The 24,372-nt window shown below is 39.4% G+C and overlaps 1 protein-coding gene and 1 pseudogene across 5 annotated transcripts in view; one reads left to right on the top strand and one right to left on the bottom strand.

Moving 5' to 3' along the window:
• The first annotated feature begins 2,701 nt into the window (after nucleotides 1-2,701).
• Nucleotides 2,702-24,372, top strand: part of ACSS3 (acyl-CoA synthetase short chain family member 3) — a 146,890-nt gene continuing 125,219 nt past the window's right edge. For 2 of the 5 annotated variants that reach the window (XM_078076366.1, XM_078076368.1), the window contains exon 1: nucleotides 2,708-3,212. In XM_078076366.1, coding sequence (XP_077932492.1) covers nucleotides 2,899-3,212 — 314 coding nt within the window. In that variant the 5' untranslated portion in view covers nucleotides 2,708-2,898. Of the gene's footprint in view, nucleotides 3,213-24,372 lie in introns of all 5 variants that reach the window. The other 3 variants (XR_013449288.1, XM_078076367.1, XM_036099050.2) reach the window with 3 other exon arrangements.
• Nucleotides 10,056-11,645, bottom strand: LOC118540034 (importin subunit alpha-1 pseudogene; annotated as a pseudogene).

A 24,372-nucleotide genomic window follows, 5' to 3' on the forward strand; every position in this document is an offset into this window, starting at 1 on the left:
CAATAGTGTGAGGTAAGAATCATGAGCCTCAGAATATAGATAACTGATATTACAGTGTAGGAGAGTTAATAAATTTTCCAAATTTCTACCTAATAAGTGGCAGTACTAGTATTCAAACTGAGACTCAGTGGCTAATGATCTTAAGCTCAGTGGCCAGTCAACAGGCTTTGAGTGTCTTAATTTAAAGGCCGATCGTGCACCCTCAGGCTCTGGCCTGCATTTGACATTATTTTGCACTTCTGTACTGAGCTCCAAGAAAAATTTCTAGTCTCATTGGTCACCCTTGTTCTACTTGTCCACTCTATTTCTTGCCTTTGCTGGACTGTGCCTTCATTCACATCTGATTTGGAACTTAACATTAACGATCTATTTTGTACAATTACTTAAAATAAGACAGCGTACTGCCAAGTCCCGAGAAAATGGTTTCACCCAGCAATTCAGGGATCTAACTTTGTCTCACACAATCTTTTAATTAATGTGTGTGTTTTTAAGCCCTTGACCTTCATTCTGAACCTTCAGAGGAAACCAGGACCTCAAAATCCTGACACATGCCAGGTTTCTGAAGAGGAAATCCCTTTACTCGACCAAAAGCAGTTAAATTCAGGACCATCCCCACCCTAAAGTGACCCTGTAAGTCATATAACAATGAATCCATCTTCTTTCCATTCTCTCGTTTGGTTTCTTTTCTCCTATTTGTCCTTGTGGCTTTTTGCCACCACCATCACTGTCACTCTTTGATTCTCTTTCAGCAGGCTTCTAGGAATGGATGTGGGAATTCAATTAGTCATATTTTACTGGGAGTCTAAAATCAATCTTCCTTCCTTTCTCCCTTCCTTCCTTCTTTCCTTCCTTGTTTCTTACTCTCTCTCTCTCTCTTTCTAAATAGGAAGATGATCAGCTTGGTGCAAAAACCATGGATTTCAGCGTCAGATTCCCTACCTTATTCAAGTCATGGCACACAGAGAAAATGATATTATTCGTAGAGTATGCTGGGGTAAGGGACAGGAGCGGAGTGAACTGACCCTGAGTGAGCGCTCTACCTTGAAGCATGGCGATCAGTATCATTGGCACACAGGTATTTAAAGGTATAGGGGCTGCCGAGCTCTGAGTATCAACAAGGTCTGAATCCTGTTTTGCTTGGTAGCTGCGTGACCTCAAGCAAGTTAACCTATCTCTAAGCTCCATTTGTAAACATGGGGATTATAGTTCCCACTTCCTTGTACTTCTTTGAAAATCACAGGAACTAACATATTTGAAAGGGTAGCACCACGAATATGCAGAGTAGGTGCCAATAAACTGTCTGCTTCCCTCCTTCAAATATCCCCCAACAAACCACATCTTGCTTGCAGTGTAGGTACTCACATATTTGTTAAACAAATGACTGACGTGGACATCATTATAATACAATAGGGGATAATTTGGAGTCAAGTGATCTTAAATACCAGGAAGCAACATTAAGCAACTGGACAGAGGAAAGCAGGAGGCTAGGAGGTTAACTGGCTTTATCTCTGAGTTCAAGAGGTAGTGAATGTCTCTGGCTACTGGAAATCCTTTGATCTGAAGCCGTTGGAAGGAATAAAGTAGGCTGCCGGTGTCAGGAAAGTGTCTAGTGCCTTGTTTCTCAGTTGAAAGGGAATAGCCGAAGTGGTTATTTAAATTTTCTTTGTTTTGCATTAGATTTGTCTGTTTTTTTTTTTTTTTTTTTTTTTTAACCTTTATCTCCACATTATTCTTTTCCTGCAGAGTAATCTGATTTTACAGCTTCTCAAGTTTACAATACTTCCTCCAGTCAGGGGCATTCCACTATTTCTCACCTCAGATTTGGGAATACACATCTTTACATTTAAAACCGCAAATGCTACGGCAAACAGGATTGCATCTGAATTTCACTTGGGTGTGAAAAACAGTGAAGGAGCTTTTAGAATGTTAAACCCAGATAGTAATTTATACTGCCTTTGTCTTTTAATTTTCCCCCGCTTCCGCTTCCTCTTTTGTTTGATTCACTTTATCTTTACTTAGCTCCTCTTTTCGGCTCACCCCCGCCCCCCATCAAGGAAAGGGCCCCAGAAACTCCAAAGAAGCAAATTGGAAGGGAAGAAATGCAACAAGTCCGTTCTGCTTTCCACCTCTAGATCTGTGGGGGGAGTCCGGGCAGCTGGTGGATCCTCATCCCCGCGGGGCTGTCCTCCCCAGGAGCCGGTCGATCACTACTCACCACTTTTGCTCAACCTTCCTCCACTCCTCCTACCCTCTCAGCTGTCCTGAAATCCTGGAGCAGTCCTTGCCCTGGAGCCGCTGGTGTTTTTAATAACCAGGGACTGAGCTGAGTTAAAAAAAACAAACTAAGGAAACGAACACTGCAGGGGCCTTGCGGCAGAGCCCAGGGGTTTTGGTTTGCGCCGCAGGCCGGAGGCGATGCGCCTCCACCAGCTGGCTCTGCGCAGATGCAGCCACAGAAGCTGCGCACAACCTGTTTGTTTGAAAACTTGTTTGTTGAGAGCGAGATGGGTGCGTCGGCCTCCCCCGAGGGCCACTGGCGTGTCGGGGAAGGGAGGACGTTCTGCAGCAACAGGGGGCTTTTCGGGGGGGAGCCGCGCGGCTGGGGACGCACGCAGGGGCGGGATTTCTCCCGCTGTGGCCCCGGCCCCTACCCCCCACCCCCCCACCCCCCACTCCAGCCTGTTGCTTCCCCCGCCGCTCCAGGTCGGCTTTTCCCGGCAGCCCTAGTGTGCCTTCCAAACTCCAAGGCCCGGACTCCCCTCGGGAGCTGCCTCCGCCTCCCGCCCCCTGCCCGCCGCCTTCTGGAAGTCGGGAGAGCCCCGGCTGTCGCCTGAGGAGTGCACTCTGGGACCTCGGGCAGCACAGCCTGCGAGGGGGAGGGGGGCCCAGCTGGCGGCGATGAAGCCGTCCTGGCTGCAGTGTCGCAAAGTCACCGGCGCCGGGGGACTCGGGGGGTCCCTGCCCGGGTCCTCTCCCGCCCGGGGAGCCGGCCCGGCCCGCAGGGCGTACGTGGCCCCCGGCCCGCGGGGCGCTCTCGGGAGCCGGGGCTGCCGAGCGCTGTCGTCGGCAGGTGGTGGCGGCGAGTACAAGACCCACTTCGCGGCCTCGGTGGCCGACCCCGAGCGGTTCTGGGGCAAAGCGGCCGAGCAGATCAGCTGGTACAAGCCCTGGACCAAAACGCTGGAGAACAGATACCCGCCTTCCACGAGTTGGTGAGTGACTCCTTCGCCAAGCCAGATCTCTCATGACTTTTGGGCGACCGGGCTCAACGTCCCTTTCATGGGGAACCTGGCATTGTATTAGGAAAGAAATTCAAGACTGGAGATGTGCTCAGATCTTTCGATTTGTGTTTAATTTAAATTTTATGGTCAACTCTCCGGCCTTCTCTTGAGGGATTGGGTTACTCATTATGAGGCCAGTTTCCAATGGCCCAGAGATTTACCAGAATGGCAGGGCTGTACTTGGCACTGGGGATGTTACACGGACTAAAGCAGGGGTCTGTCTCCAGGGACAGCACTGTCTAGTATGGGAGACAGCCACGGACAAATGCAAACAGTGTGATAAACTAGGGAAGTATTACCAAGTATCCACACACTGCGGGGAGGAAGAGAATTGAGGAAAGACTTCAGTAAATCACACCTAAGTAGGGTTTGGGAGGATGGGTATTATCTTCCGCAAGATGGACAAGGATCTAATTATTAAAGACCAGGGATTGGAAAACAGGCTGAAATTTGACTGTTACTATGGTTGCAAATAATTGTGTTGGCTGGAGAGGTGGGAGAAGGGGCTGGTGAACCAGCTTGGATTAGATCCATAGCCCTGTTGTCTGTATGAAGGTACAATATGAGGTACTCCAAAATTATGCACATATAGGCCAGGTGCTGCTAGAAATCATGGTAGGAGTACATTTTTTTTTTTTTTTGTCTAGAGTTGCAATTTTAAGTAGCTATAAACATTATTTTTACATTACAACAAAACAGATACATTGTAGAATAAATGCCAGACTTGTCAGAATAGTAAGGGTGAGGCGCACAGTCTATGAAAACTCAGAGTTGTGGCTGCCTGTTCAGCTAGGTGCCTAGTAAGAATGTGGTTGCTCTCATCTGCCAGCCATTAGGGAGAGAGGTTTCCTGTAAAAGTCTGAGCAACACTGCAGTGGGGTTCCCCAAGTTCCCAAATTCCCAGCATTGAAACGGGGCAATGACACAGTCAGGTTTGCATTTGATAAATGTCTCCTTGTTGAAGTGGAGAAAGGCAAGCCAACCAGAGCCTGTTCCGTATTGTTGTCATGCCCTCTCTTCGTTGTTTGGAACAGTTTACATAGTTTTCCCTTTAGAATCTGAGCACCTTTTCTCTTCTGGTTTAATTTTTTCAGTAGAGTTTGACTAACCCTCTTTGATATGCCTGACAGTGATCCAAGCACTATGTGTATTTATATGTCTAAGTCTCTATATATACATATATATTTATATGTGTGTATATATAGTATATATATGTAGACATACACAGTACACATAGACATATAAGTACACGTACACACACACGCACACACACACACACATATATGCCAATGAGTCATGATGACTAAGAGCATGGTCTGTGGAGCCAGAATATTGAGTTTGAGTTCTGGGTCTCCCAGTTACTGGCTGTGTGTTCACAGCCGAGTTACTTAATCTCTCTGCTTCAGTGTTCTCATATATAAATGTGGAAATAGTATGAGGATTAAATGGGTAAAGAATTAAGACCATGTCTTGGATGAAATAGACTTTATAAATGTTGGAGGAAGAGTAGCTAGCTGTCTTTCCACTCTTACAGCACAGTTATGTCAGGAACAGGAAACCCTCCTTGTGTTTCTTAGATCAAAACAAAGATTATGGTCTTTCCTAAGAGTGTGTTCTCAAAGTTCTGTGTCTACATATCTGTCATAAAGTATGGTATTGAAAATGATTTATGTGACCCCCTCCTTAAAACCATGTACAGAGAAGTTAATTAAGAAGTCATGAAAAAAAAAAAAGAAGAAGTCATGGGGATAGTCTAAGAAAAAACCAACGAGGGCCAGATATAAGGCCGTGGCAGTGACAATGGAAGGGAAAGCACAGGTTTCTAGAGGGTTGGTTGGGGTTGGCAGGGGCCCAAGTGAGTGCAGAGAATGTGGAAGTCAAAGGTCCCTCAAATAGGTATTTTAGACCTGGAGATTTTTTTTTTTTTTTTAAGATTTTATTCATTTCTTTGAGAGAGAGAGAGACAGCACAAGAGGTGGGGAAGAGCAGAGGGAGAGGGAGAAGCAGACTCCCCTGCTGAGCAGGGAGCTCGTGCGGGGCTGGATCCCAGGACCCTGAGATCATGACTTCAGCTGAAGGCAGCCGCTTAACCGTCTGAGCCACCCATGCGTTCTTGACCTGGAGATTTTCTTTCTAACTTGTTTTTTCTTCTTAATCTCTAATTGTTTGCCTAAATTTTCTAAAATTGTGTGCATTAAATGTTTTTAATGAAATTTTTGCCAAAGGGTCTTTGTATTTTGAAAAATTCAATACATTTTAAATCACTGACATTTGATACTACTATACCTGAACTCTTCATCTTTGTACTCTTGGAAGGCAGCTATGCTCACCACTATACCACCAACGCAGTCTTTGTACTCTTGGAATCACGTGGCCATACCTGTTTTACAGCAGCCCAAAAGATCAAGGTGAATAAAGATATGTCTTTGAGTCTGTATTTATTTCAGCAGTGTGATTTGATCTTACTAAGCATTTTGGTTGGCAGAGCAGAGTTGGACAGGGAACTAGAGGTAGGAGACCATATAGCTAACCTTAAACTTCATCAATAAGCATTTTCAATTTCAAATAGACTCCATTACTGTGTTAGACATGTATTTGAAGATACTCCTCATGGGTTAACAATTTTTTATGAAGCTAAATTCAAGGGCAGGATGAATGTCTTTCTCTTGTTTTGTCTTTATATCCCTAGGATCTAGGGCAGAGCTGACATACGAGTTTAAAAAATGCTAGTGAAGGAGCGCCTGGGTGGCTCAGTTGGTTAAGCAACTGCCTTCGGCTCAGGTCATGATCCTGGAGTCCCTGGATCGAGTCCCGCATCGGGCTCCCTGCTCGGCAGGGAGTCTGCTTCTCCCTCTGACCCTCCCCCCTCTCATGTGCTCTCTCTCATTCTCTCTCTCTCAAATAAATAAATAAAAATCTTTAAAAAAAAAAATGCTAGTGAAGTAACAGAATACATAGATGTGATGATTTTTGCTTCTATATGTCTTTGGGAGGTAGTAAGGGGATATGAGCAAAATTTGATGTGAAAGAGACTTGCTTATTTTCTGTGTAGCTGGGATCTGGGTAATGGAGATGTGGACATCCAAATCTTTAAGTACACTGAGGAGGGGTTGCTGTAGCTTTCTTCTCCTAGACGGAGCTGACTTACATGGAATCAAGATCTCTGGTGCCCTTTGACTTCTCCATCTTCATTATAATCTTGTCTGTCTTCATGAAAGTAAACTCCCCTCAGCATCTGTAGGCCTATCAAAAGTTCCAGCACATAAATATTAATGCATATGAGCTTTCACAGTGGCATAAACTAACTATCCAAGAGTAGCTTACCGATACAGGAGTATGAACATGGAATAGAAATCTTTAAGGGTGATAGACTGAAGGGACTTTCCACTGAAGTGAATAGCCCTGTAAAATACATTTCTGGTACTGTAATCTCTGAGAGCTTTGAAAAATAAATCCCAATTACATGTAGGTGCTCTAGGAAGTTGTGAAGATCCACCTTTTCTCACAGTTTGGTGGTTAATTCACATTGTTGACACCTGGCTTTTGGGGTACTAAAGTCTCTATTTTAGAGACCTCAGTGGAAAACTGCAGTCAAGGGTGAAGCAGTTAGAATTCCGAGTAATTTCTCTAATCCTGGAACAACAAAATGGATGTTTGGGTTATTTTCTCCTCATGAATTAGACATCCTGCTGCCTAGCCTGAAACTGAAATTCAGCTGCCACCCTCTGAAGTAAAGATTAGGCAGTCCACTTTTGCATTACTCATTGTGGTTTACTCTTCTGTCTAGGTCATCAGTTTGTTCCTTTCTGTGGAAGCAATGCAAACCATTTTTTGCTTATTTTTATTTAAACAAATTCCATGATAAGACTCTCATATATTATTTGATTTAGAATTTCATATATATCAACAGCGACCATAAGCTGAAAAGGAAAGACTCCAACTAAATGCGGATTATTAGAAAATGATTTCAGCTTGGTTAACATTTCTATAATGGAAAGTGTGTAGGTTTTTCAACATGCAAGATCTCAGTTCCTTACTAGCTATGAAATAAAGGTTATTTAATTCCTCTAAGTCTTCAAATGGTCTATAAGAGTTAAAGACATCAATCATTCACTTACTGTGTGGATACTACAGAGAAAATGATGGAAGAGATAGTGAAGGAACTTACCACATAGCAGCAAGGGAGACATACATTAAAAAAATTATCACAAAGCTATTTATTTAGAGTTGCATTAGATACTATGAAATACAATGTTTAGTGGTGGATGTAACATAGTCTTCTCTAGAAGGATCATGGAAGGAGTCTTGAGGAAATGATGTTTATACTGAGATCCCAATGAGTAGAGATTAGACAAGAAAAGTGGGGAGGAACATTCCAGGCAAAGAGCACAGCATATGCAAAGGCCATGAGATACGAAGTAGCTCAGTAGATTGTAGAAACTGAAAGAAAGCTAATGTGGCTGGGGCTTAAGGAATGACAGGGAAATTATAAAGAAATGGAAGAAGAGAGCCATATGGTAAATGGTCTTGTGAGTCACGTTATGGAATTTTAGATTTTTTTATGGTACATAACATGTCACGTAATGGGATGACCAAAACATGAATTTCCTACTTTTCTTTCTGCACTTGAAAAAGATAGGTATGAGTTCAACCCCAGCTCTGCCACTGACCTTGGGGAAGCTTCAATGTCCTTATTTGTAAAATGAGAATGATGGTAGTACCAGTTTTTTAGAATTATATGGGGGTAGGGAGGAGCTTGTAAAATGCTCAGGGCTGTGTCTGACGCACAATACTAGGTATTAATGTCTTTGGAATATGGGAAAGATACTCCGTAAGCTAATGTGGTCCAGGAGGCTTTCAGAAATATGGTAGCATTTGAACTGGATCTTAAAATAGGACTTTAGAAGAAAAACACTGTTTTGTGTGGGGAGCAAACATGACAAAGGCATAGAGGTTAGAAAGAATCAAGTGTGCTTATGTATAGTAGAGCACTTGGCTTGTAGAGGTTATTTTGAGTTGCTGGTAGAGTAGTCCCCCTTACCCAAGGGGGATACATTCAAAGACTACCAGTGGATGCCTGAAACTGTGATAGTACTGAACCCTCATATACTGTTTTTTTCCTATATATACATACCTATCATAAAATTTAATTTGTAAACTAGGCACAGTAAGAGATTAACAGCAACTAATGAACTAGAACAATTATAACAATATACTCTAATAAACATTATGTAAATGTGGTCTCTTTCTCTCAAAATATCTTATTACACTGTACTCACCTTTCTTCTTCTTGTGATGGTGTGAGATGATAAAATGCCTATGTGATAAGATCAAGTGAAATGAATGACATAGGCCCTGTGACAAAATGTTAGGCCTGAGATTGACCCCAGGTAGCTGAAACAGCAGAGTGAAACCACAGTTAAGCGGGGAGTGGGGGGGGGGGGATGGCGGCACTACTCTACTCAAATTCAGAAGGTAGTTTCAGGATGGTTTCAGAAATCTTGGAATAGAAAGCAAAAGGATTTACCTTCACTTCTTAGGCTACAAATCACAATCTGACTCTAAGCCTGTAGGTAGGTTTTGTTTGAGCCAGATGCTGAGTTTTTGTTTCTTGAAGTAGTTCTCAGTATTTAAACATTGGAAGATTTCACCTGAAATCTACATTTCCACTATCAATTCAATTTTTGGTCTTCTTTTGACAAAAAAGCGGAATATCCAGCAGCTATGGGCAACACTTGGCTGGAACTGAGTAGCTGCTATCCCAAGCTAAATGAGACATCGTGACTGCCTGGAAGTGGGGTTCAGGGAAGGAAGGGAGTTATGGCAACTGCAGGAAAGTGAGTCAGATATCCAAGTTGAGGAATTGATTGTGAAATGAAACTTAATGGGCTGAAACCTGGAGGTGGCTTGATGTACGAGTATAGATTTGACTCTAAGTTGAAAAGATGTAGAGTTAAAGCCTGGTGAATGTTGAATGGGGATGGGGGGGTGGAGGGAGAGAGAGAGGAAGAGCACCATACTAAGAACTAAACTTTGAAGACAAGTAGGAAAAAAAATACCGTGTAAGAGTGGATAGACTTAGTTAAAGAAGTAGGAGAAGGAAGAGCAGGATATTTCAGTGTCATGGAGTATGAAGAAGGGAAGAGATAAAAGTAGGAACGTCAGTAGAGGTCAAAGGCTCTGGAGATGTTTTAAGGCTCTGGGTGATTGAAAGAGCAGTTTTGATTCAGAAATCCTCAGTGACTTTTCATAATGTGATGTCAGTGGAGAGACGGAGGCCACGGCCAGAGCAGCCATTACGGAGTGAGCTGATGGTAGGTAAACATTCCATGGAGGGCTTAGAGACAGGAAGGGGAGACGTAATGACAGTATGTACACGCACCTGAGCTATGAAATACTTTCCTCCCTCTCTTTACTTTTCCTTCCTCCCCTTTTAGGAGAAACCCGTGGTTAAAGGCAGAAGTGAAGAAATCTGTGACATAGGAATGAAGGGAATTTTGCTTTTTTTTTTTTTTTTTTAAAGAAAAGAGTGGAATTTAATCTTTACTTACAGGACACTGCAAGAGAGGAGATTCCACATAGAAATAAGAAACCCACTGAGAGGAGGAGCTTCATTCAGGTTGTACAGTTTGGAACTGGTCAAGTAGAGTTTCGTTGTAAAAAGTGCTACAATAACAAAACACATTTAAAAAGAGTTCTTAGTAGAGAAACAGTAAGACAGACTTCTACCAAACAGAGTACACAACAAACAACTTTCTGCCTCGGCTGTACAACCTAAAAGTTAAAGGTCCCGGGAGTACCATCCTGAACTTGGAATGTATAGCCTTCAGAGGTAGTTTCTGGCACAACATTCTGATCTTCCTCTTCCTCTACAGAGAAATATTTCTCAATTAAGTTTAATGTAGCTTTGTACACAGATTCATTTTCATGGATTTGTAGAGCTTCGATTTTGTCCAAACCTCCACATTCTTCAATCATTATACTAAGTTTCTCAGTTTCACCTAGCTTCTCAGCAGCCTGAAAGATGTTTGAAATGGTATCCAGAATAACCAGAATAATTTTGGTATCTTTTGTAGGTAAGAGGTTCATCACTGGTTCTATTATGCCACAATGAACGAGGTATACAATCTGTTCAACTGTCCCACCACTTGTATAGTTGGTCACAGCCCAGACAGCTTCCTTTTGTGTCTTAAAGTCTGCCTTAGAGAGAACACCAACGAGGAATAGGACTAATCCATGATTCACAACTTGCTGTATCTGGTCCTGCGACCAGCTGTGATGTTTGACATTGTCCACGTAGCTTCCTTCTGAATATTAGTTTTGGGGTTCGTTAGGAGGCTGGGAAAAGCAGCAAGTGCTCCTGCATCTATTACAACCTGAGTCTGTTCATCTGTCCCAGTGACAATATTTCCTATGGCTCTTAGCGCAGGAGTCACAATGGGCAATTCAGTAGCTCCTAGAAGCTTCACAAGCTGGGGCACAACTCCTGTTTTCACATCCATTTCAATCTGTTCATTTGGACCATCAGTAAGGTAGGAAATGGCCCAGCAGGTATCTGCCAATACTTCTGGATCATCATGATGCAAGAGACAGACTAAAGTAGGAAGAATCTGCTCAACAGCATCTAATGGGGGTGCAGGATTCTTGTTGCGACAAAGGTTTCTAAGTGTCCAAGTAAGGTTACATAAGTAACCACATGCTAAAGATGACATATCAGGAACTGCAAGGAGAGCCAATAGTGGGTCATCTGCACCATACTTGATAACCAAGTCTCGAAAAACTGAACCATCACCTGCAATGTTTCCTAGAGCCCATACAGCTTGTTCACTGATGAGGGCATGGGAAGATGCCAACAGAGAAATGAATGCTGGGATAGCACCTCCATCTACCACAGCCTTGGTCTGTTCTGACGTCCCAGAAGCAATGTTAGTGAGAGCCCAAGCAGATTCAAACTGAATGGGACTACAATCAGTTCTGCCCAAGAAGGACACAAATTTTGGAATCAAACCAGCCCGGATTATGTTGTCTATGGGGGGCTGTTTTTCCCTAGAAAGCAGTTTCCTAGCAGCTTGAGTAGCCTGGAGCTGGCTTTCCAAATTGTTGCTATTTATGTCTTTGACAAAGTCATCAACAGTCCAATTTACAGTGCCCTGGTTGTTGCGGTTTTCCTGTAGGGGAGAGGTTAACATCATCAGGAAATGAGCTTACGTTTCTCCTTTTCAGCATCTGATCATCCTTCTTAGCTTTCCTCAGCTCCACATTAACTTCTCTTCTGCGCCGCCTCATTTCTGTACTGTCTTTCCCCTTGTTCTTGAATCTGTTAAGGCGGGCAGCTGGTGAATTAGCATTCTCGTTGGTGGACATGATTATGAGACAAAGGGAGAAAGCTACACGGCCAGCTCAGGCTTCCACAGGAGGCGGTCCGGGGAAGGCAGGCTGCGGGTCAGCTGCCCTCAAAACGTCCACCACGGATCACCCCAAAGACAGTGTGGCTCGTGCAGCCGGCCGGCACGATTTAAATTTCCGGGATTTTGCTTATTTTGAAACCTGTTCCTCATCAGCAGGTCTCCCTGTTTTTGCAAGTTGAACTTTGTGTGGTTTCTTATCTTTTTTTGTTTAGATACTAGAAGTTCCCGGAAGAAACTCCATGGAAAAGTCTAAACAATGAAATAAAGAGCTACTCAGCCAATCTGTGTGTTCTTGTTGTATACTGTAGCAATTCTATTTCTCTAGATAGTTACACATTTGATTGCTAGTTACACATTTGATTGGGAGTTGAAAAGGGATGAAATAATTGTTGTTGATTTACTAAATTATTCTCAGGTTATCAGGCATTTGTAAATAAGTGGCTCAGAGGGTGGAAAAAGTTATTTATTTGCAACTTTTCTGTGATTTTGACTTTGTTTCCAAGGAAAACAAATAAGGAAAATATAATGTGGATTTTATGCAACCGGAAAGTAATTTAATTTCCGTATTGAATTTTGGTATTTTGGCAATCCATTGGTCAGCCACATTAAACTATTTGGGAAATTTAGTCTTTTTTTTTTTTTAACTTATTAAGATTCTGTGAATTTTCCTTCATATTTATCAGATTTTATTAAAATGATATTTAATTCTGGTTTGAAGGTAGAGGTTTACCTAAAGATGAAAAATTTGTCCGCTTTTGACAAACTCTAAATGAAATGAATTTATTCATAATATTCTGCACAGTACAGGCATATATAAATTTAAATAATCATTTTTCTATAAATACAAAAAATATTTTAAGAAGGTACATGGTCAGCATGAAAAATGGCCTGTTAGAAATACGGTCCCGCAGAATAACCTCATGGAGAAAGACCAATTTTAAAAGATGGGCCTTATTTTATATTCTGAAGGTCAGCAGCTTGATGCTGTGCCATATCTAATTTTCCCAGTCCGTCATGCTGCTGAACCTCCAGGACAGAACAGAGTGAACTACAGGAATGCCGCAATTACGTAAGCAAGGATGGATTGCCTGACAAATGGCGCAATCAATGAACAATGGAAATTCAATCAGCTGTGACCGGATCAACTACCAGGTGCATGGGAAAATCCAAACTCTTAGCACCTCCTGGAAAGTGGCTTACTTTTCCTTTGTTCGTGCCATATACTATTAAAGTGAGAAAAAAAAAAATCCAGTGGTTGAAGTTATTGCTTCTGCTGCTACTGCCTTTTTTTTTTTTTTAAAGAATTCTACTTTCATGAGCAGCAAGCAGCAACTCCTTGCTTTCCATGGTGGTGTGACATTTGCAAGAGAAATATGTAGGAGGCTGATGAATCTTTGTGACAATATATGAATCTAATAACTTCTTTAAATTACAATTTTAGAAGCACATCTGAATGTGGAACTAAAATCCTTTATCTAAACCATGGAGATAGAGAACTTACTATAAAAGAGATTAATTATATTTGCTTTTGCTGGAATTATGGCCAAATGTGGTAAAGGACAGTGCATAGAAAGGAGGAGTACTATTCTTATGATATCTAGGAAAGTCAAAGTTCAAGAATTTTGAGTTTCGGGACGCCTGGGTGGCTCAGTCGTTAAAGCATCTGCCTTGGGCTCAGGTCATGATCCTGAAGTCCCCGGATCCCTGCTAAGGGGGGAGCCTACTTCTGCTTTTCCTTCTGCACCTCCCCCCAACCCCACTCATGCTCTCTCTCTCTTGCTCACTCTCTCTCTGTCAAATAAATAAATAAAATATTTTTAAAAAAAGGATTTTGAGTTTGAAGTAGTCCAGTTGAAAGTCCTAGAATAGCTAAAATAAATAAATAAATAAAAACTTTCAAATTCTAAGTTAGGGGTAGAATTTAATTTATGACTTTTAGGTTAATAGTGAATTTTATGGATTTAAAATATAAATGTTTCTAAGTAGGAGAAAAGCAATTAAATTCTGTAGGTCTTGGAGTTAAGAGCTAACTTTAGACAATAAGAATACCTTCTCCTTAGGTTTTGATACTAGAATAAAAACATTTCCCAAGTATAATCTTTCAAGACATCTCTCCTAAATGGATGTATCAGTTAAGTAAAATAACTTTGGGAAGATTAAAAAAAAGAACGAATGCTCAGTATCTACGGTAGACATGACCAATATAGATGTTGGAAAAAAAAATTAGTAAGATAGATAGTAGTCAAAGGGACATAGGATCAGTATTATTGACTGCTAAATAACTAAGCAAAAGCATTGGAGCTTAGAAAAGTGTACTTTTATACTAATCTTTCTTTCTCTCCACAGTTCTTATTTTCATAGAGTTTTATTGATTCTCATTGAGAGTTAAATGCTTTTCTAAACCACAAATGCCCTGACTTTGCCTTCCTCCCAACGCCCCTCCTTAATCAAGGCCCGATGAAGTTTGCCAGTTACCAAGGGGAGTTTGTTAGATATCTCATTTTGGTGGGTAGGAGAATAGAAAGTCGAGGATCATTATTAATGGAGAAAACAAATTGATTCCTAGGTTAAAATTCTGGCTCCACTCTTTGAACAGTGCTTTCCCCCAAATAATTGTAAAATGGCGGAATTTATAAAATTGGTCTGCGATGGTTATTATTGTTCAGCGGTATCTGTTCTCCTCTATGTCAGGCACACAAAAGAATCGGATGTCCCCATATACGCAGAGGAATGTGGCTAGTTTTGGCTAATGCAGTGAGAGGAGGAGGGTGTGTCACTTCAGGGTGAAGCCTTTATTTGCAAGAGCTTCCATCCTAATCCTCTGGTCTGCTGTGGCCCTCGTGAGGCACATGTGGAATAGAAGTCCTCTGCATCTGTCAATGCAATAGAAATGCATTGATAACAGATCTGGGGAGTCCACTTGAACCCACAGTGAAGTTGCATGAGTAAGATATAAACATTTATTTTTGCAAGTCACAGAGTTTGCGATTGTTACTGTAGTATAATCCAGCCTATCCTTACTGATTGAGAGGGCAATCAATAGGATTATTGGAATGAATTGTGTGCTGGTATACATGGTGTCCAGCATATAGTAAAAACAGCAAGGCTTTTTTGTGTCCATGCTATGAGCCAGGTACAATACTGAGTGCTATAATTTATTTAATATTTATAACCACCCTGTGAGATAGGGTCAATTTTTATTCTGATTAAATGGGTGTGGAAATGGAGATATGGACAGTTTAAGAAACTTGCCTAAACTTATAAAACTAGTAAGTAGCAGATCTAGGATTTTTGAACCCAGGCAGTCTGAATTTAGCTTCTATACTCCATCTAAATACTACGTTACGGGGGGCACCGGGGTGGCTCAGTCAGTTAAACGCCAGACTCTTGATTTCAGCGCAGGTCATGATCTCAGGGTCCTGAGATCAAGCCCCACATCAGGCTCTGCGCTGGGCATGGAGCCTGCTTAAGATTCTCTCTCTCCCTCTCCCTCTGCCCCTCGTATGCTCCTTCCCCCCGCACGTGCGCTTTCTCTCTAATAAATACATAAATAAAAACTACATTATAGTGTTTCTATACTAAGAGTCTCAGTTAATTTTAGCTTTTCTTCCTTTTCTTATTTCTTCTCCACTGAAACCACTAAAAGTAATTTAAAACACCTGGATTTAATTCTTAGAAACATTTGGAAAATATCCATATTATATATGGAGTAGTAGATTGATACTTTTTGAAAAAAAAGAACTCTGTTTTATATGTAAATATTTCAAGTGTGTACAACGGTCCCAAAGTTGGGGAGAGGGAGGCTTTATATTAATTGTTACCTACTTTGAAAATGTTTCCTGGACGCTAGAAAACAGTATTAATCTTCTCTTTAAAAAATGTTCTGTTGGTTTTTTGGCTTAAGGAAAATCTATAATGACCACATTATTCATTGCTTGCAATATGCTTTAATATTACTTTTACTAGAACATGGTGATAAATAGCCTAATTAATTCATGTAAGTATGAATATTTGAAAATTTTCCTTTCCTCCAACCTCTCAATAAAAGAAAATACTGGACTTCTTATATGTGTATAATTATGGAACTTGTTGATTTTATTTACTGTGTTTATTACTGATTTACACAGTCATATGCAGTATTCTTTCCTGTTTTTCTTCCATTGCTTTTCCTCTTGACCCTAGGGCCTGGTGAACAAACCTTGATAAATGGCTCACATTAAGTGCAGAGATGTGTTTCTCAGGAATCCTGTTGTATACAGCTCTCTTATATATATTGACATATAATTGATCAATAATATATACCATATTTTTTGAAATTCAGCACAAGGACAATGAGTTGCGGGCTCTCTTACTTACTTGTATTATTCCATAGACGTTGCCAAACATTGGGGAACAAATGATCTAAGAATGTTAAATGCTTCCTTTGAGTGTTTTAGGGGGTGTGCCACAATAAGACTTGGGATATTCGTAAAGTCTCTAGTAGGGAACGCACATGTGGTTATTCTCTAGCTCATGCCAGAGCTATTCCTTTCTTTCATGCTGATGGATTATTTCTCAGTAATGATAATAATAATAGTAACAACTATGGCAATACAGAGGCAGGTAACTAATTACTGAACACTTATTCTAGCTCAGGCCCCGTGCTAAAAGTATATATATATTCTTCAAATCCTGCCAGCACCTTGTGAAATAGGTATAGTTACAATGCACTTTTATAGCTGTGTAAATGAAAGGACAGAGTGATGTAAGTGACTTGTCGTGTAGTGGTGGACTTAATTTTTCAACCAAGTTGGGTCACACTGTCTAGCACAATTTCTGTAATGAGTTGTAACTACACTCTTCAACTTCTATCTGGTGATCATGTGGCTATTGAGATGTCAGGACCTAGAGGATGCAAAAGAGTGAGAACTATGTTAGAATTCTAAAAAGTTTTAATCTGAGGTGTAGCTTCCCTTTTCCTCATTTGTCATCTGTGTTTCTGTGTATCTTCTGCTCTCTGATTTTAGAGGAATTGTAAATCTTCACTGGTTTCCCAGATTCCACTTTTACACATGTTCTTGACTAATTTTTTTTTTTTTCCTAAAAAGCACATCATCTTGAATCTTATTTCCCTTTAAGGTAGTTTGGCAAAGAATGCTCAATGCTCATCTCCATCCACTATACATCTACTAGATAAGCTCACACTCCGCTAATACTTCTGCCAATAATTTAACAAATCATGACTAAGTCATGGAAGGGCAGGGATCGGGTCTCAGCCACCTTTATATCCCCAATGGAATGCACATAACCTTGTGTATATCAACTGCACTGATTTTGAAACTTCACCACATGTATAGATTTATCTTTTTAATCTACCTTCTGTCTGGGTTCCCGTATAAATTGTAGGTAGATATACCTGAATTACCCCTCCTACCAGAACCCAAAATGACTCATGAATCTTCTTTCTATGAAGGCATCAAAGGGTTTGAAATTTTTTTCTGCAAATTTTTAATTTAAATTCCAGTTAGTTAACATACAGTGTAGTATTAGTTTCAGGTGTACAATTTAGTGATTCATCACTTACATACAGCACCCGTGCTCATTGCAACAAGTGCACTCCTTAATACCTATCACCTATTCCCCCACCCATCTCCCCTCCAGTAACCCTCAGTTTGTTCTCCATAGTTAAGAGTCTGTTTCTTGGTTTGCCTCTCTTCACCTCTCCGTGTTCATTTGTTTTGTTTCTTTTTCTTTTCTTTTTTTTAAAGATTTTATTTATTTATTTGACCCAGAGACATAGCTAGAGAGGGAACACAAGCAGGGGGGAGTAAGAGAGGGAGAAGCAGGCTCCCCGCTGAGCAGGGAGCCCGATGCGGGGCTCGATCACAGGACCCTGAGATCATGACCTGAGCCGAAGGCAGACGCTTAACGACTGAGCTACCCAGGCGCCCCATTTGTTTTGTTTCTTAAATTACACATAGGAGTGAAATCATATGGTATCTGTCCTTTCTCTGATTGACTTATGTCACTTAGCATAATACTCTCTAGTTCTATCCACGTCATTGCAATTGGCAAGATTTCATTCTTTTTATGGCTGAGTAATATTCCACTGTGTGTGTGTGTGTGTGTGTGTGTGTGTGTGTGTGTGTACTGATTCACTGTGTGACTATATATATATATATATATATACCACATTATTCATTTATCAGTTGATGGACATTTGGGCTCTTTCCATAATTTAGCTATTACTGATAATGCTGCTGTCAACATTGGGGTGCATATATCCCTTTGAATTAGTATTTTTGTATCATTTGGGTAAATACCTAATACTGCAGTTGCTGGGTCATAGGGTAGTTCTATTTTTAACTTTCTGAGGAACCTCTGTACTGTTTTCCAGAGTGGCTGCACCAGTTTGCATTGTTTGGGTCTAAGTTTCCTGATGAGGCAGTTGGCTCCCTTTGCTTCTCCTTAACTCATTTATCTTTAAGTTGTAGTAGAGACTATTTTAACGGCAGCATGGGTTTTCAGTCATTAAGTGAAAGACACACATACTACAAGGAAGTAAATACTTTACTTACGTGGTACAGACCAAGTCCCCATGTGAGTATGGACTGAAAAAGTTGTCTCTCTGGCACGTATCAGATTCTAAGAATTTCAGAGTTAAGAGTTAGACCAATATCATGTTACCAGATTGTCATTTATTAGTCATTTTGTAGTCAATAAGTTAACCAATAAACCAAATTTTAGTGATCAAATGAAAATCATTGGTTAAAAGTGATAAAAGATGAATACTGAATGATCTTACTTATATGTGGAATCTAAAAAAAACAAAATGAACAAAACAAAACAAAAACCCAAGTTCATAGATACAGAGAACAGACTGATGGTTGCCAAAGTGGGGATTGTAAGGGTTTGGGTGAAATGGGTGAAGGAGGTCAAAAGGTACAAACTTCTGGTTATAAAATAAATGTCATGGGGATATAATGTACAACATGGTGACTATACTTAATAATACTGTATTGCATATTTGGAAATTGCTAAGAGTAAACCTTAAAAGTCCTCATCACAAGAATAAAAAAAAATTGTAACTGTGTGGTGATGGATGATAACTAGAGTTACTGTGGTAATTATTTTGCAGTGTATACAAATGTCAAATCATTATACTGTATGCCTGAAACCTATATAATGTTATATGTCAATGCCTCAATTAAAAAAGAATAAAAAATTAAAAAGTGATAGCAATGAGATGATACAAAAATATTATTTTTCTAGGACACATTTATGATATTGCCATAATGATACTAATTTTAATATTATTATTTGAAGTAAAAGCTGATCATATCCTGGTAAGAGCTTGAATTTTAGAAAATATGACATTGCTTTTATTATTGTTTTAAAATACTGGATCCTGACTGCTCAAGATCTTCTACTGTTTACTCAACATTTCATTATTTCACCTGAATATTTCAGGAGCTGTTTGAAATGTGATTTGTAATTACAGGCTTGGTAGATCTAATTTGATAAAATTTTCTCTTATCTAGGATTAATTAAGTTATAAAAGAATTAATTTTTAAATTTATAATTGGTAAAAATTACCTTTAATTAGGAAGATTTTCTTATTAAATATCTAATTATTTCAAAGTCTATATCTGATAGAAATAATAATGCTCTTAATCAAAATCCCTTAAATCCTGGAAGATGATTTCACTCTCTGTGTGAATTTGTATGACTGCATATGCACACGTGTGTATGTGTACGTGTGTGTTAAAATGTTACAGAATGCAAAATATATTATTATAGTAATAATAACAATACTCCTAACCATAGGTTTTTTAACTTATCAAACACATACATTCTTAAAGAAGAATTTAGGGAAGATTAAGTAACTTGCTCATGTTTACCTGGCATGCAGGTGGCAGATCTGGGATGAAAAACCAGATCTGTTAGACTTTAGAGTATATCAGCTTCTCACTGTATCATAATTCCTCTCCAGTTAATCCCATCTTATTATCACAATACCAGTGTTACAGATTTAAAAAACAAGCCTGGTGCATATATACATTTATATACACACATCTATGTTTGTTGGCCTGTTATATTTATAAAGGTGGAGTTTTTTGGGCTCAGAACTTATTCATTCATTAACTCATTTGTTCCTTCATCCTTTCCTTCTTTCTCTTGTTCATTCCATAAACGTTTATCGAATGCCTTCTAAGCCAGGAACTATTCCACGTGCTGAATGAGATTCCAGATAGGGTGTCACCTTGAAGACCAACTTCATACATCCAAGGAAAAATTGTTTTTGCTTGAGATTGCTTTCATTTTCCTGTTTAAAAAGAGTAATTGCAAGTGATGGGGACTATCTAGCAATAATTTTCTGAAAATATGGGTATTAAAATTTGTTTTATTTTAGTCAGCTCTACTCTGAATTGCCTTTGATTGTTGAGGTGTGAATAACTAGAGGATACAACCTCACATTTTGATCAACAGTAGCCACTTTCTAATTAATGAATCCTTTCATAGGTAAAAGAATCAACCAGTTTTAATTTTATCTATTTGTACAGCCTCTCATTTTCTGCTAGAGGTGCTAACATAAGGAAAGTGAGGAAAAGACAAGTAACAACAAAGAGAATAAAGGAAATAGTGGGCTTAGCAGGTGCTAGATAATGAACTCTTAGAAAATTGAGTAGACTGCACTGTATTCAAGTTTCAAATTATGGAAGTGTTAATGGAAAATGTTTTATCTATGAATGTAATATGTATGTAGATTTTGAGGGATCAGCAAGGATAAAACACAGAGTTTGTGATACTGTTCTAAGATTATTTAGAGGATAAGGTTAGGGAAAAAAGGCATAATAAAATTTTTAAGTTATGCTCAATGGTATCTAGTTAGTCAGATTAGATTTATCTTTGTAGCTATGTCTACAGCATGGTTGTGTCTGTAAGGTTTTGTTTTGTTTCTTTTTGTAATTTTGTAATAATTTAATTTTGTAATAATTATAGACTCACAAGAAGTTACAAAAATAGTACAAAGAGGTTGTTTGTACCTATCCCTCAGCTTTCCCCAGTGGTAACATCTTACACAAATAGGACATTATCAAAACCAAAATTGACATCGGCACAGTGCAGTTAACTAGACTATAAACCTTATTCAGATACGCCAGTTTTGGCACACACTCATATTTTTTGTGTATGTGTTTTGCCTTTTAAAAAAATCTATATGTCTGTCAGACTGTTTGATTCTCTAGGTCTCTATTTTTGTTCTTGCTGAAAAATGGAATTATACTATCCATATTACCGATAGCTCATTTTTCCACTTGTAATAAGGTGTGATTTTTCCAGTCCTCTATTCTTCTATTCCATGATTTTTAATGTTTGCAGAATGTTTTAACATATCAGGTGAATGTAAAAATTTTTATTTCACAATCTTTCATGTGGATATTTAGGTGGTTTCTCTTTATTTGCTATTGTAAACAGGCAGATATACTTACACCTCTGGACACAGCATTCCAAAAATGTCTCTTTCTGTCTCTCTCTGCTTCTTTCTTTCTTAACTTTCTTCCTGCTGAAGAATTCTTAGATTTCTAGATCAAAGAGAAATTATACACTTTCTGATGTATATTGTCAATTTTTTTCTCTAAAAAGATTAATATTGTGCATAAAGTCTCACAACTTTCGTCCTTATGAAATATTTAGAGAATAAATAAAGATAAAAATTTATTGGACATTGAACACTGGGCTTTGTAAAATTTTAATATTGTGTCACATTTGCTTCATATTTTTTATTTTTTTTAAGCAGTAAAACAAAATTGATGCCCCCTTTGTCTCTCTCCCAATTACAGTCTTTGTAGAAACAATCTCAGAATAATTTATATGGTTCAATGGGAAGAGAAAGTTCTTCTCAGACATTCTAAAATGACTGATTGTATTCCTTCTCTTTAATAAGAGCTTGTATTAGACATCTCTCTGTGGACATGAGCTAAGTGTTGTGCAGAATGAGTTAATGAATGTGGTGTCTGCCTTCTGGGAGCCTCAGCTGTAGAGGAGAGTTTCATCAGGACATTGTGGTGTGTCATTCTGTGTGAGTTTTAGCCTTAAAGAGAAAGAAATGGGTAGCTAAGATGACGATGTAATATGAAAATAGGAAAAAGCCTTGAAGTCCTCAGGATTGAAGGATTACTTTCAATCCTTACCTATTTCTCCCCTCTCTTCACATTTCTCTTTAACCAGAGTAAAGTAACACCATGTTAACAAGTTGACTTCCTTCTCTGCACAGTTCTGGGGCTGCTTTCTCTTCTTTCTCCCTCTCCTCTTTCTTTAATTTTTTCTTCATCACTTCATCATTGTTATCAGGATCAAATGCTGAGAGGTGTCTTCTCTTCCCTCCGACAAATAATGCTTGGAATTGGAGTGTGGCGCCTCCTCTTCTGTCCCTTCTTGGTTCTCTGGATAATTTTGAGGTTTCAGGGTTACCTGCTTGGAGACCCTGTGGGCCCTGGTCTGTAGGTCTGGTTTCCTAGGAACCTGCTCTGGTTTGGAGTTTGGTTCCTTATGAGCTTATGATGACTTATTTCTGAGTTGTTTGATTGAAAATGCTCTCTTGAAAAGGGCTGACTGAGGAAGTTTCCTTTCCTTTAAAATGTACTTTTAAATTTGTATTTATTTATGATTATATTTCAATCTTAATGAATTCATGCTTTGAAATTTAAACATGTTTTGATTGGATCTTTAACATTTGCCCTTTACTATTAATTAATTATAATTTTATCTTGTTTTTTATATTAAAATTTAAAAATATTTTAATATAAATATAAAAATATTTCATATTAAAGTATTATGATATTATTTCTGTTTGCTTAAACTCTTTTTTTTCCCTGAATTTCTTCTAGAATAAAAATAAAACCAACAGGATAAAATGGTGTCTTCACTTTCAGCTTTGAATTTAACTGTCAGGCATGACTCACAACCCATGGATCTTTAAGATCGTTCATTCATGCCTTTTCTCTTCATTGACAGTGGATATAGTTCAGATAACAGGTGTTGATTTCTTGAGAGCCTTTCTTTCTATTCTTTATCCTGTTGGCTGTATTTCTCACCATTGGCAGTTCACTCCATTTGAATCTGAGGTGATCTGGCAGAGGTGCAGATGCCTGGGCTGTCCTTTCATGTTGAGCTGGGACAAGCTGTGACTAGGGCTGGGGGGGTGGGGCCAGGTTCTGTGTGTAGGTACTCACCTATAAAGGATCGGTAGGGCTAAGGGATGTCTCGCTCTTTGTCTTAGGTTTCTCTGTTAAAATAATTGTCCTATAGAGAGATGTGCTTTCCAAATACTTTTACAGAAACAATATCCCTAGTGGTTAAATTAACATAAGGTTATTATGCTGCCCCAAGTAAGCAATTACCCAATTTGGAGGGTTTCCTGGAACAGTCAGTTGATACTGCTCAAGGCCAAGTATCTGTAATTTAGATGAGATGTCCCCATGTGAATAAAGCAATATGATGCCCTCTTAAAAATGCTTAAAGCCTTCTCTGTGTGCAATAGTAGTCTTTTGAGCTAGTCACTGTTTTTTACTGAGCGTTTACCTCATGAGACTCTTTCTTATTTGTGTTAATGTGTCAGAAGAGTACTACTTCAGTTCACATTCATTCACACTCGCAGGCATTTATTTAAAAATAATTATTGAGGATTTGCTGTGTGCCATTAAGGAGCTAGCACATGGTCTCTGCCCACAGGAAACAGCTTCTAGTGAAGGTACAAGAATTACTCAAATAAGCACACAGACATGTAAAATGGGAAATTCATCCCATTTTCTTTGGAGTCAGAAAGCACTGGGTTGCAGTCTGCCGCATGTTAGTTTTGTAATTCTGGGGAGTTACTGGACCTCTCTGAGGCTCATTTCTCATCTATAACATGAGGATAATAGTGTCTTCCTCAAGGGATAGTGTGTGGATTAAATGATTTGATATATATAAATTACCAGACGCAGAACCTGGCATATGGGCGATTAACAAAATATTAGTTTCTTTTCCTACCTCAAAACTGTTCCTTTTTCTTCTTATTCCAGATCTCCCTTAAAGACAACATAAACTTGACATCCAGAGATGAAAAAAAAAACCCTCAGGTTTCTCTGATACCGTCTTTCCTCCTACTTCTAGTTCCTTTTTGATTTGGTTCTATAATAGGTCCTCTTCCCCCATATTTTCATTACTTATTTGCTCCTCTTGGCTAGTTAAGAGATCCTAACTGATTCCATTTCCTCGTTTGCCTCTCAAGTCTGACCTGAAATCCATTTCTAAGCAGGGTGTTCTCCAGCTCTAGACCTTTTAATTTGCCTGCACTTCCTTAACAAGGCATTCCAGGCTTTTAAGATAAGGCTTGCATTGGTCTTCCTTGTCTTGGCTCATGTTATGCTCCCCCCGCCAACATCTCCTATTTCAGCAGCTTTAATGCACTTGCACTTCTAAAACAGAACCTGAACTTTGCCTAATTTTTGTATCCATCTCACTGCCATTGCCATTGAAAAATAATATTTCTGTCAATTTTCAGTGCCTCCTCCCTCAGCTACCTTCACTTTTCACCTGTTTAATAAAAGCCAGTTGAAAAGTTTGTACAAGCTAAAGAGAAGCCAGAGCATCCCCCTTGTCTTTATATCCTCACTTCTCAGCCATGTTGTGTATACTCCAGGTTCTCCTCTCCTTTAGGA

This window comes from Halichoerus grypus, chromosome 6, assembly GCF_964656455.1.
Source record: "Halichoerus grypus chromosome 6, mHalGry1.hap1.1, whole genome shotgun sequence".
NCBI lineage: Eukaryota > Metazoa > Chordata > Mammalia > Carnivora > Phocidae > Halichoerus > Halichoerus grypus.